The sequence below is a fragment of the Vidua chalybeata genome, chromosome 22, assembly GCF_026979565.1.
Source record: "Vidua chalybeata isolate OUT-0048 chromosome 22, bVidCha1 merged haplotype, whole genome shotgun sequence".
Lineage (NCBI taxonomy): Eukaryota > Metazoa > Chordata > Aves > Passeriformes > Viduidae > Vidua > Vidua chalybeata.
In genome coordinates, this window is record NC_071551.1 from 2,107,160 (window position 1) to 2,121,226 (window position 14,067).

General features: G+C 49.0%; 1 protein-coding gene across 3 annotated transcripts in view; it reads right to left on the reverse strand.

Annotated features, from left to right (window-relative positions):
• SPEN (spen family transcriptional repressor) overlaps window positions 1-12,877 on the reverse strand; it is a 65,959-nt gene extending 53,082 nt beyond the window's left edge. For all 3 annotated transcript variants that reach the window (XM_053962581.1, XM_053962580.1, XM_053962579.1), the window contains exon 1: window positions 12,755-12,877. In XM_053962581.1, the coding sequence (XP_053818556.1) occupies window positions 12,755-12,837 (83 nt within the window). In that variant the 5' untranslated portion in view covers window positions 12,838-12,877. The remainder of the gene's footprint in view (window positions 1-12,754) is intronic.
• Between the last annotated feature and the right edge of the window lie 1,190 nt (window positions 12,878-14,067).

Below are 14,067 nucleotides of genomic sequence, written 5' to 3' on the forward strand. Positions count from 1 at the left end.
CGCACCACTCACAAAAGGTGTTTAATATTCACCACTGAGAGAGTTCCTGAGCCAGCAACACAAAGGGAACTTGTGTCTCTACACGGGCGTTTGCAAAGATTACAGCACTACAACTGATCACAACAAGGGCAGCGATACAATAAATGAAATACGCAGCAGTTCCAACACACTTATCCTAAGGAAATGACATCCTGCCATTTTCCAAGCTTCATATGCATTACAGCCACCTGCTTTACTGTCATAAAATTTATATATACATTTATAATGTTTTTTAGAAAGGCAATTTCATATGTAGAGTGATATAAGATGGTATTTCACCATCTTCAGACCTGAGCAGCACATGTCTTTGGAATTAAGCTGTGCCTCAAGTAATGCAAAGCATTACTCAAAATTTGACAGTATCATCACATGCCTAGCATGGAAGGAGACTGAAGACTGAGAGACACAGAAAAATCAAGGTATCTAAACAAAAACCACTCAAAATTGCACTGACTGTTTCCTAAATACAGTAACTAATGTGCAACAGACAGCAAAATCCGGGACAGACCATTGAGGAGAGTGTGCACAGGGCAGGGATGAAAATCATTCCAATTCACTGAGATGAATCTTGACAGAAACAAGCAAAATTCCACCATCCTGGAAAACTACACTTAATTTTAAGTCTAACAAATGTGGGGAACTGTCACCTGTTGAGCCACAATCATTTCACTTGGCAGGACTGCCTGGGTCGCAGCTGCACTCAGGGCAGACCAGGAAGAAGTATTCACTATATTCACTGGATACCAAGTCCTGGTTGGCTCCCTCACCAATTGTGTCCTTCACACACTCCAGGAACCTCCCAGACTGCTTCCTCTCTGCTATATTTCCAGCAGACATGTGGTAGATTTAAGTCCCCCACATGAACCCCCCAAGACCTCCCAAGAATGATCATGAGACTTCTCCCAGCTGCTTAGAGAATATTTCATCTGTCTCTTCAGATGAAACTGCTCTCCTGGCTGGGTGGTTTAGAACAGGCTCCCATTGGGATATTTGCCTTGTTAGCCTTCCCACCATTCTTTCCCATAAACACTGAACCCTGTCATCACTATCATTAAGCTTTAGACAATCCAAACACTTCCTAACACACAGGGCTACCCCACCACCTCTCCTTCCTCGCCAGTTCCTTCTAAAGAAGTCACAGCCATTCACTGCAGAACTCCAGTAGCGTCAGCCATCCCCACCATAATTCCATAATGGCAACTCATACCATCATCTCCTGCTGTGCAATGGTTTCCAGCTCCTCCTGTTTCTCACCCGTGCTGGGGGCACTGGTGCAGATCAATTGCTGTGTCTATAAAGATAAGACACAGCAAGTGGCTGGGACCACAGTCCGGACCATCACAAATAGGAAAGCTCATCTATGAGTGATAAATCCAGGAGATGTGCAGCTTTGAAATCCTTCATTTTCCCACTGCCAAGCAAAATAAAAGAGCTCCTTATATCACAAGAAGCTCTGGTTTTCCAGCCACACCAAGAACAGCCCTTGTGACAACAATGATTCAGAAATATGCCCTAATTACCAAGCTCCCATCATTTTCTAGATTACAATCTGAGATGCTTTAAAACCTGTTTAGAGTGATCTTTATTAGCTCTGTGACCTTTGGGGGGAGAAAAACAACGTTCTTCAGGGCATTCTCTGCAGCTCTTCTTCTAGTAATAAAGATCTTCAGGGAAACGTCAAAATCCAGGAACAGAAACAATCAACCAGGTTACAGAGCTCAGCCAGACAATCCTGGGGTGAATCCTGAGCACAATGCTCATACTTCTATGCTCCTGCCCCAACACCCAAACCACTCAAACCCGGACCCCTCTGCACTTTGCAGCTCCCTCTGGTCCCCAGCAGCACTCAACGGGAAATCTCCTAACTCCCAACTACAAACGGGGGTTTTGTTAATGAGATACAGCACGTGTTCCTGCCACGCACAGAAAACAGCCAGGGCTTTGTCTGCACTCGTAATCCCTCCCTAAGAGATGACAAAGTAGGAAATTAAAAAGCTAGCATAGGCACATTCACTGATACTCCTGATACCTCTGTATTTAGGGGCAAAACACTCAACAGATCAGACAGTCAGAGATAAAGCCATGCTGGAACAAATGCTTGCCTCTTTCTTTACAGCTCAGCCAAATGCTCCATTTTAAGACCCCAAGTAAGAGTGATTCCTAATGAAGACATTTTATTTATGTCTTTACTGCAAAGTGACCTTTTGGATAGTGCTGAAGTATTAATATACAAATGGAATTATTACATACCATAGAGGGAAGAAACAGAATATTTAAACCTGGTTTTTCATAGTTCCCACTTTCAGTAGCAAGGATTTCATCCAAGAGTCAATACACCCAGAAATTTTTCTGCATCCCCCATAACAACCAGTTCTGCCACAGATCAGCTGTTGCAGCCAACACACATCAGGTCACATGTGAATATAGGTGCATCCATTCCTTAAAATACTGACCAGTTCCACTGCAAGACCCCAGGACACAGAACAGCCTCAAGGAGGAGTCCCGGCAACCTTTCAAACCAGGGCGAAGAGGAGGGCGGGGGAGCTGAACCCGTGCTTTGGACATGGGGATTACATGAAGCTGGATGAATAAAAATGCCTCTCAGCACTCCATGCAACATCTCACTGGGCTACATTTAATATCCTCCCCATCCTAGTCAGCAGTTCCGCTGCCAGCAGCACCAGGAGAACCCGGCATTGCATCAGCCCAGCCAGAGCTCCACCGCGCTGGAGCGAAGGGCTTGACACAACATCAGCCACTTTCAGCTGCCAGGGTAACCAGACAAGGCACAGCCACCTCAGCCAGCCAGGACAGAGAAAGTCCCTTAGTAAGGCACTTTTCCTAGTTGTTTCTCTGGAACAATCAAGGAAAAGCACAAAAGCACCCATAGCTTATTGGTGTATATATATTATTAAAAAAAAATAAATCAAAGCAGCTTTGTGAGCAGAACTAATGAAGATTCATTTCTTACAGATGCATGTCTTGAGGTCGAATTCTCTGGCGTCCAATAACTGCCAGTTCCCACTGCAGCTTTTCCCACGGTCAGGAACACCTCTCTCCCATGTGGATTCTTTAATGTCTAATAAGGGCTGTGCTCTCATTGCAGCTTTTCTCTCCATGGGGTCGCTAATCAGGTCTCTCTCCTCTATTAAAACCGCTTGTTTTCACAAAACTCAAAGGAAAGTCATGTCTCCAAGACTGAATATCCCCTTCGCCCTCAGATTTAGCTGAAACTGGCAAATGGGTTCAAAATTGATTAGGGAAGCTATATATACACATGGCAGGAATACCTCAATCTGGCTCTCCAAGCAGATCAGAATAAATATCACTATTTGTAGAAGCACAGAAAGGTTACAGAAATATGTAGGAACTCTGCATGTTCAGCTGTGTTGTCTCAAGCACGACGAGCTGTGGTTCTTTATCCCCAACCTACACAGATGCGCACCGTCACGTTCCTACACGCTAGACACAGAGCTGCCAAATACCATCTCCAGGGCATTTTTTTTCTTCCAGCTTAAAGCATAATCTGCAGATTTGCTTCAAAAACACCAGTGGTGATAGGCTACGTTCAACACTTTCTGCAGGGGAATTGCTCAAGCCTGTTCTTTTGCGTGACTGATTTTAGGATTTGTTTGGATTTGATGTTAAGAACATGCTGCATTGCAACTGTAGGGGAATCTCTTGATTAATCAAGTTTTTTTCATTCTTACATGAAAGGGTAATTCCCCATCTCACTTTTGCTTCTCCAAGCTCTGTTTTGCATGTATTTGGCAGCAGATGGAGGAAAATGCAGAGTCACAACATTATGGTCTCCCTGCCATGCTGCAGAGCACTTGAGATGTGGATCATCTTGAAGTTTAGAAGTCTTGGTCCCACTGGTACAGACTTCTCCAGCAACAGACATTTACAACCTCTTCTCCAAGGTTTTGCATACTTTCCAGAAAATGGTACTTCAGAAGAAAAAAAAATGTTTATCTGTCTGCAGTCTCTGAGACCACCTCAAGTGATGGAACTCCTCTCTCCCCTCAAACTTCAACTGGGTTTGAACAAGTGACTGGCATCAGTTCAGCCCACAGGTCTGACAACTTGAAATTCATTTCTGACAGAAATCAGCCTCAGATCCAAGGACTCCCAGTCAAATCCCTAATCACAAAAGCTCACCAATGCTAAGAGGTTGTGATCTTGACATGAGGGAGGAAATCCAGCCAGTTCCCAGTCAGTCCAGCCACTCCCGCTCTGCCACACCAGCCAGTCACCAAACGCAGATGTGCAAATGTTATTTCATTGCTTCATGACTCACCGCTTCCATTGCCCTGGAGAAAGTGCTTGTCCCTGTGACTAAACCAACTGGCAGCACAGTCCTTGGCGTGAGCCAGGTGTCAGCCCAAGGAAAATAATATTCCCCACTGACAAGCGCCCGGCAAGAGCCTGGCACACACTCGGGTGTGTTTTGTCTGCAGTGACTACCTGCGCTCCAGGCACTTTCTCCACAGGCGAGAGCCTGGGACTTTCCAGAGCCGAGCTCCTGAACCAGCCAGACTTTATTGGCTTTCTTTTTAGTGCAACTCAAAGTCGAGGTTTTGTAAAGCTGAGCTGGAAACTTGAGTTTCATCACAACAACAGGCGAGGTTTCACACCTTGGCTTTATGAGCTGACTTAAAGGAGGCCTCCCCACACCAAAGACATGAGCAGAGCTGAATCTGGAGGTGAACATGTACTACCAGACCAAGAGGGCTCCTTCTGGTGTTCAAGGATACACCACACAACCAGATACACCAACACAACTGCTGGGAAAGCTGCTCCCTCATTTTATGCTGTTTCAGTGATGAACTTCACCTTTAAGCTGAAAAATCAGACTGACACAAGCTAGGCAAGAGCATTAACTGCAGCCAACCCAGGGGCTGTAAACTCTGAAAGGATGTAGAGGAAGAGATGCTTCCTGAGCTCAAATGCTGCCAAAAAATGGTGTATCCCACCATACCCACAACCAGCGTTATCATCTACAACATCAATCTTGAAGCCACTTCTGTTTTTTAAATGTGGCAAAGATTCTCTGCTACTAATTCTTCCAATAGGTTGTTTCAGAGTTAAGAAAAAGACCAAAGGTTTACTGAGACTTTGATTACAAGGAGGTGACTGTGCTGGCCATTGGCTGTCAGGATACATATCCAGCTGCCTTCCTAAGAGCAGCAGCTCACAGATCCCTTGAAATTAAATCAGATGTTGATTACACATACAAGGGAGATACTCATCCACCCTGAGCTTTTATTCCCCTCACAGTAAGGATGCTAATGAGGCCGGAAGACTTCTTTCCCCTCCAAAGATGACTTCTTTAAACATACAACTTGGCAATTTATTTTTCTTATTTTGCCCTATTAACTATTACAGGTCACCCGCAGCTGCCACAGAGAGCCTAAAGAGGGACATTTAAACGAGCCTCTGTGATCTCTTTGGCAGCCATCACTGTTAATGAGGACGGGAGGTATTCACCCGGCAGCAGGAGCAGATGGACCACGGCGTGGAGCTTTGTGCCATGCGGAAGCCGTGAACACCTCAGCAAAGACACAGGGAAAGCTGCGACAGGAACACCAAGTTACTCTCAATGAATCCCATGGACAGCAAACACAACCAGGTCAGTTTTCTTCCTGGAGAAAAACTGTAGGTGATTCACCACTTGCTTAAATAAAATAATTTACAATCTGGCCTTTCTTTGTTGAGCTAAAAGACGGTTTCAAATCCAGTTCTGATTGGGTACCTGACCACCTTCATGACAGGAACTTGGTCTGAACATCGCTCTCATTTCCTACCACACTGGGAATAATAAAAAGACATGGAAGCTCCTCCATTTGGACAGAGGGGCATGCAAGAGGAACACACACAGGTCAGAACTATCTCACCAGCAGTATCCAACAGACAGCCCTGTAGATCATCCATTCACCCTGCTTCCAGAGACATCTGGACTTCTCTGGCTTCTCAGTGGAGAGATGAGAGCACTCTCACAGGGCATTCTGATCAGATGCGGAAGCTCACGCTCCAGATCTAAGTGTGTTTATACAAAAAAAGTGCTTTCAGTTTTAAGTTGTTGAGCCTGATTAAAAAGGGGAAGAAAAAGGAAGCAAAAAAAGCACCCTTTTGTTCTTAAAGATGTCCGAGCTCTAACTAGTCTTGCAGAAGACTGCTGCTCTCCTCCCAAGATTAGTTTTTCTGAGCAGAAAAAACTGATGCTCCTTTTGCATCTGAAGTCTGCTCCTTCTCACCCAAGGCACCCCCAATGTCTGCACCTCGCACAAGGCACAGACACACAAACTCCAGTCCAGAGCCAGCCACACGCAACAGCTACAGAACACATTTCCAAAAAATCCATCCCAGGAACAATGTTGTTTCCACCAAATTCAGAGGTGCTGCCTTCAATCTTTCCTGCTGACAGACCAGACTGCAGCAGGCCCTGGGATGTATCTGGTGTATTTATAAAAAGCCTGGAACAATGTTTGTTCTTTTACTGAAGGATGTTATCGTCACACTGCAGGATTTTACAGATTGCAGGAGACGATTACAGCAGGTTAAACAGTAACTACTGAAATGCACAAACCAAAGCACTTGCTCTGTTTTATTCATGGTCGAGGAGCCTTCATCACCTCTGAATGCACTGCTGCAGAACAGTGATGGAGATGGGTTTCAGGAGATCTGAGCTGCCATTACTCCCCAGGCAGAAAGGTGAAACCTCCAAATAAGTGTGTGTGTACAGTCACCAGGAGGGAAACACTGCAGACTTGTAGCCTGGGCGATGAAAAAAGCAACTTCTGTCTGATTTTCATTAACTGTCCAAGGAATCTTCAGAACACCACAAAAACTTGAGCAAAGGAAAGCAGCAAGGCTGGCTGTACACTGTGAATTTCCATCCTCAGGCTCCTGTTCCTCCCACAAGATCCCTAAATCAGCATGCCAAAGATGCAGTTAAACTCAGAATCTTATTATGGAGAGCAATCATTTTTCTAGTTTATTCCTCAATTCATTGTTTAGGAATGTTTCTCCTTGCAATCTTTGGTTTCAGGGCGTTCTCAGACCTCAGCAAGTTCAATGAACTTAATAAAAAACACAAGGGAAATATCTCACTGGTTCTTATTTTTGGTAGCTACAAATCCAGAGTGTATCCAACACAGTGGCAGCTTCACAACTCACACCCAACAGCAACTCTCCCAAAACCTTCAGCAGCCTAAAAGCAGCCAGGAGGGGTGACCCTCAGTTCTACCCCTTTGCTAACATCTTCAGAAAACAATTTTGGTGTTTGTTATTTCTCAGCTGCCTCTTCACACGCAAAAGTGCATCTCCTCCCCTTCCGCACAACCCGAGAGCAGTGTGAAACCACCACAACAGCAAGATGAGCTGCAGTTGTGACACATCAGCTCACAAAAACAAAGCTCCTGAGGAGCCCCAGGTCCACCCTGACTCATCAGCTCATCCAGTATCTGCCTTCCACTCATTTGGATATTTACTTCCTTTTTTTATGGAAAGCCAGCGAATGCCTCTTCGCTCTCAGCAAAGACAAGGACCTAATTTTGAACACGCCTTAAGGTCATTTGCCAGGGAACTTGGCATGACTTTCTGGCCTATGAAAAGCAAGGAGGAATAAAAAAACAGTAAACAAGGCTATCACAAAGTGAATTTAAGCCTTTATCATCTCCTGTTCTGACGGGATGAATGGATTTAATACCTTTGTATGCCTCACTGGACTGGGTAAGTTCTCAACATATGAATCTGTTTCCTTGTACACTGCAGGGATTATTTTCCTGTTGTACCAAATGAATTTACAGTAAGGACATGAAATACCAAAAGCCAACATCGCTCTTGAACAGCTCAGCAACAACAGAAGCTGCTCACATCAAATCACAAATAATCACAACTAAACACAGCCTGGACCTTTGAAGAAACTTCAAGAAGAAACAATGCCAGCCAGGCTCAGCAGATGACAGAATTTTGTGACCAAGTGTCATCAACTTATCTTTCTACTACAGCTCAGCGTATAAAACCACTTAATAGAAGCTTAGTCCAAATCTACACTCTTTGTGGCTTTTCATTAAGTTTCTTTGAATAATTATCCAGCCATTTCCTTGGCCAGCGTGGCGTCAACCAGCTGCCACCTCAAGTGCAGGCACAGAGCAGAATGCGGAGCAGCCGTGGATCTCAGCCTGCTCAGGGGCCACCCTCCAGACTCGGCCTGGGGGAACCAGGAGGCAGCTGCAGGCAGACAGCGCTGGGTGCCAAGCCACGATGCCACCGAGGTGGTGCCTGTGCTGCTTTAGGGCACCTGGGATCTGTACTAGGAACAGAATTATTAAAGATCTGATGGCAAACCACCACCAGAGCTGCCACCACCGTCACCCCAATGAGCCACCTGAGTGACCAACCTTCGCTCCATGCGAGGCTGCCTTTCACTGGAACCCACCAAAAGAACTTGCCTCATGTACTCCCCTTCTGATTCTGGGCAATCCCCCTGCCCAGTCTCCCAGCCAAACATCCTACGGTCTCTGGATTATGTTACTGGAAGTGTTTGTAAAACCAGCACCAACAAGTTCTGACGCCGCCCATTATTCCAGACATCACACCAGTAAAACACAAGTGTAAACTGTACCCTCCCCTCCCTCACAGCTCTGAGCTGGAAAAGGCAGTGCCTCATCTGTGAAAATACCTAAAGTGACACAAACCCAGCGACAAAACAGGAATAGTTCTGCAGCCTTACTTCTGTATTTTCCTACAATAAAAGTACACCTGGATAGAGATCTGTATGGGCTGAGCTGAGTTAGGATAACCATCCATGTGTTTGCATCCCAAGTGACATCCAAGGACTTATCAGTGATCACCAAAATAAGCCAGGGAACACATTTAAGAGCTTTACTAGAAAACCAGGAGCACCGTTCCTTCTGACTCAAGCCAATTCTTGAGGAAAAGCACTGCAAGACCTGCCAGTGTCTGATGTGAGAAGTTTTTCCTCCAAGTGTTCAACACCAGCAGTGGCCATCACCGTTCTTGCCAGGTCACCAGAGCAACCAAAATTCCCCTACACCACCTCAGTCCACAGCAGTGACACGGAGCAGAAGGCACAGATTCTACCCTCTCAGGCTGAATTTACACTCCAAACCATTGAGACAAAACATTTACTCACAAACTGACCAAATATTCTCTAGGAATTACTGAAAACAGACACTTGCTGTCACAGCACATTTTTTGCAGTTCTGTATAAAATGCCAACCACTTCTCCAGGAGGTATCCAAAGCATCTCCTGAGAAACAGACACTGGAACACAGCGAAGCCACACAAAGCCCATTTCCCACCCCCAAAAAAAACCCTTAAAAGTTATTTATCTTCTCCAAGATTCCCTGATCTGCAATGTATCTGATTTTCATTCATTTCACTGATTTTCAAGGAACACTTTTGTTTCCTGAAATACAGGGTTTCTCCTGGACTTGGTTGCCACTGTGAATGTCTTAATTCTCCCCAGCACAGGAGATTGCACACAACAGTCACATGGTCCATCATTAAGAAGCTTTTACTCCTCTTTGCCCTTTAAAACACCAGTAAAGGGACAAAGCCATGTTCTTTCAGATAACTGGAAGAAAACACAGGGAGGAAAAAAACATGGAAGGGCAGCACTTGTGTTGGGGACAAGTGTTACTATATTTAGTCGCCTTGTTCTGCAAGCTGCTGAGCATCTGTTTCAGTGATGGTAAACGACGGGTTTTTTCCAGCATTAATTAGGTGAACCCAAACCACTGCTCCCACCACTTCCCCAGGCTCACATCTCCCAGATCATAGCTCGGATTTGCTACTTATTCCACCTGAACAGTGGATCTCCAATCCTGGCACTGGCTGCATTTCTATTTCAGGGTGCCTTAATAGCTCAATTGAAAGGAAATATAGAGCATGAGTTTTTGAAAAGGGAGTATTTGGGTAAGAAACTAAAAGACAATTTCAATACATTGAATTGCATGGAAAATCTCTCCTTTGCAATCCCCTTTAATATCAGGGAAACAGATTTTAAAAAGGGCTTGTAAGGAAAAAAATAGCACTGCTCATGTAAGCCAGTGCTTCTCCAGACCAGCTCCAGTATTCTCTAATTTGAGAGAAGAATCCATAGCAGGGAGTGTTATTTCCATTCACCTCAATAAACTAAACAAACCAATCAGGAGCAATTGGGGAAAAATAATGAAAACATACATTTCTTCGAAATTCTTAATTCATCCCTTTATAGAATTCCTTGTGAGGCTGCAAATCCCAGCAAGGTTCCCACAGTCGGTGGTTAAGTGAAGGGGGGAGGAGAGGCAGCAAACCCTCCATACTCCTGCTGAGCTGTAAGTTTTAGGAGTTTTCCCTGAATTTTTGCTGCTTTGGAAACAAGATGGCTGTTTCTCAAACTCGTGCCTAGCAGAGACCGTGCATCAGCCCAGCGAACGGCCTTCCATCTGAGAAGGACAGCATTTCCCAAGCCCAGTGGAAAAACAAACACTCGGGTGAGCTGCGCAGAGGCTCCGGGGGTAAGGCGATTCCCGGCCGCAGCCCAGTTGAGGTTTCAGGCGGTTTTCCCCCAAACCTCGCCCCGCTCCCATGGCTCAGCCTCCCCGCACGCGCTTCGCCCTATTCCCAGGCTGGGGGATGGGTGGGAACTGGGCTCTGCCAAGCCCCGCTCCATCCGAAAAGACTTTCTCTCCCGACTACAGCGTTCTTTCCAAGAAGGGAGCCTTCCCCTTCCCACCTCCACAGCCGGGCAGCCGCTTCCCTTCCCTCTGGAGAAACCCACCACGCCGTGCAAGCCTTGTGCAGCGCCTGTCCCTTCCCCCAGGCGAGCACGGGCATACAAAGGAAGCCTCGCTCCATTGTCCACCTACAGCACCTACACACCGAGCCTCGGACCCGGCTCCCTGCTCACCCCCTCACCCCTTTTCCAGCCACAAATAGTCCAGTGGTTACAACCCACTAGCATTGGGAGGCGGCGTGTCATTCCCTCCCCCTGCTTTAGTACCTGCAGCCAAAGGGCTGAAGCGTGTTTTAACTGTTTACTGCCGTGAGATCAGCCTCATCCAAGCACACAAATCCCGGGCAAAAATCACTTTGGAAAAACGGGGGAAAATGCCTGGCTACAAGGCTCCTTCCCAAACCTCCGATCGCAATTTGCCGAGGTAAAAACCAAAAAAAGGTAATTAATTCAGCGCCTGCCATTTTTCCCATCCATCTCCAAGCAACAGTACCATGGCAACTTTTTCCCTCCTTTAATACATCTTATAAAAGGAGGAGGACTGGACAAAATAAAACCAAGGAATGTCAGATTGCCACTGTGGAGCACCTAGTCCCTTAGCTAGTTATGGCTGGAATTAACCAAATAACCCTAGAGCAAGGTTTTCCCCCCAAAACCTGGCTTTGTAAACAGCACTGGGTCACGTAACCTGGACTTGAGGGACACGACAAACCACCCTGAACACACATCCACCATCCCGCACCTTCACCAGGCGGCGAATTCTTGGCTCAGGGGGATAATAAAAGTAAAAAAAAGGTGAAGCTTGATTAAAACAGGGCAATTTCAGAGCGATGAGGATGCAGAGATAGGGTTTGGCTGCTGCAGCAGCTGAGGCCAGGAGGATGGAGGGGGATGCGAGACCCCCAGTCCTTCCACAACAGACGACCAGAAACCAGGGAAGAGGCGCTGGGACCTTCCCTTCTCCCCCTTGGTGTCACCGCATCTATTTTTCCCATGGTGACTCATTATTAAGGACGCTCCGTCATTTTTCCAGCACAGGAAGATTAAAGGAAGCTTCAAAATCCATTTTTTTCTGCTGTTGGTGGGATTAAAATAAAGCGCCTGTAGGGGCCATGAGCTGAGCAGGGCTCGTTGCTCTCTTTTTCTTCCTAAAAACCAGCTTCCAGCGTGGGGTGCATCAACGTGAGAGCATTTCCACAGGAAAAAGGTGTTGCTGAGGCGGCGGGGGAGAAGCCTCTTCCTCCTCCTCCTCGCAGGGAAGACGGAGGGAGGAGGAAAAAACCCAACCATGCAAACAGCTACTACTTCCTTATGAGCAGGATTAACCTATGCAATAAATAAAAAAAAAAAAAAAAAACCCAAAAACCAAGGAAAAAACAACCCAGCATGATATAAAGAGTCCAGAGTGCTTCCCGCGTGCAGGATCCCGTGTTTTCTCCGTGGGTTTGTGTAATTTTTTTTTTCCCCCAGAGTCACGTTTTCGCAGCTGCAGGCGCTTCGGTTCCCACAGCTCGCTGCACCTCGGGGGGACACGCAGCATCCTCCACGGATCCAGGTGGGAGGGAAACGCAGTGAGATGGGCAAAAATAAATAGAAAAAAGTCCGAGCGCTGAATAATTAAAAAAAAAAAAAAAAATTGAATGGAATGGAATGGAAAACAAGTCGGCCAGGCTCAGCGCTGCCTCCCGACATTCTCGGCATGGGATCCGCTCCGGGACGATCGCCGAGCCCCACTCGCTGCTGCTCCGTCGTTTCGGGTCCATTTTTAGCCATTTTTGTATTTCCCCGCTCCGGCCGCGCCGCCGATCCCGCCATGGCGCGGGTTATTTACAGCGCTGTTTTCCTCCTCCTCTCCACGGGAACCGCCGTCTCCGCGCACTCCTCCCCCCCTTTCCCACGTTTTTCCCCCCGTTTTTCCCCACACCGCGGGTCGGGCCGGACGGGCCCCGCTCGCCGCTCCCCACTCACCGCTTGAAGTGCTCGATGATCTTCTCCTCGCGCACGTTCTCCGGCAGGTTGCCCACCCAGAGGTGCCTGGTTTCCCGGACCATGCTGCGCGGCGCGGGGCGAGCCCGCCGCCCGTGCCCCGGCTCCCGGCCGCCGCCTGCCCCCGCGCCGCGCCGCCGGCCGCCGCTCGCTGCCCGCCGCCGCCTCCGCCTCGCCCTCCGCCCCTTCCGCCGCGGGGCCCGGCCGCCCTCAGCGCCACCGGCCGCCGGACCGCACCATCCCCGCCGGGGGGGCCCCCTGCCCGCCGGGCCGGCTGCCGGGCGCCGGGCTCGCTCTCCGCCGCGGCTGCGCTCCCTCGCCGGCTCCCCACGCCGCGCCGCCCGCTCGCTCGCTCCCGCTGCCTCCTCCTGCTCCTCCTCCGGCAGCGGCAGCGCGGCGCCCCCGCCGCCTCCTCCTCCTCCTCCTTTCCCCCCCCCCGCGCTCCCGCTGCTCCGCCGGCCCGGCCGCGCTCGCTCGCTCGCTCGCCCCCCCCTCCCCTTCCCTTTTCCCTTCCCTTGCCCGCGCCTCGCGCAGCGCCACACGGGGGCCCCCGCGCAGGCGCACTGCGCCCCGGGGCGCGCGCCGCGGGGTCGGCGGGGGGGGCGGGGCGAGAGCGCGCACCGCCCCGCGCGGGGGGGGGGGCGAGCTGGAGTGCGCGTGCGCGGAGCGGGCGGGGGCAGTGGGGGTGTGGGAAACGGGGATGAGAGAATTGGGGTGGGGGTGTGGGAAACGGGGGGATGAGAGAATTGGGATGGGGGGTGTGGGAAACGGGGATGAGAGAATTGGGGTGGGGGGTGTGGGAAACGGGGGGATGAGAGAATTGGGGTGGGGGTGTGGGAAACGGGGGGATGAGAGAATTGGGGTGGGGGGTGTGGGAAACGGGGGGATGAGAGAGTTGGGGTGGGGGGTGTGGGAAACGGGGGGATGAGAGAATTGGGGTGGGGGGTGTGGGAAACGGGGGGATGAGAGAATTGGGGTGGGGGGTGTGGGAAACGGGGGGATGAGAGAATTGGGGTGGGGGGTGTGGGAAACGGGGGGATGAGAGAGTTGGGGTGGGGGGTGTGGGAAACGGGGATGAGAGAATTGGGATGGGGGGTGTGGGAAACGGGGGGATGAGAGAATTGGGGTGGGGGGTGTGGGAAACGGGGATGAGAGAATTGGGGTGGGGGGTGTGGGAAACGGGGGGATGAGAGAATTGGGGTGGGGGGTGTGGGAAACGGGGGAACAAGAGAATTAGGATTGTGAGACAGTGGGAGACTTAGACACACAGTGGGAGGTTGTAAGACAACGGGGGG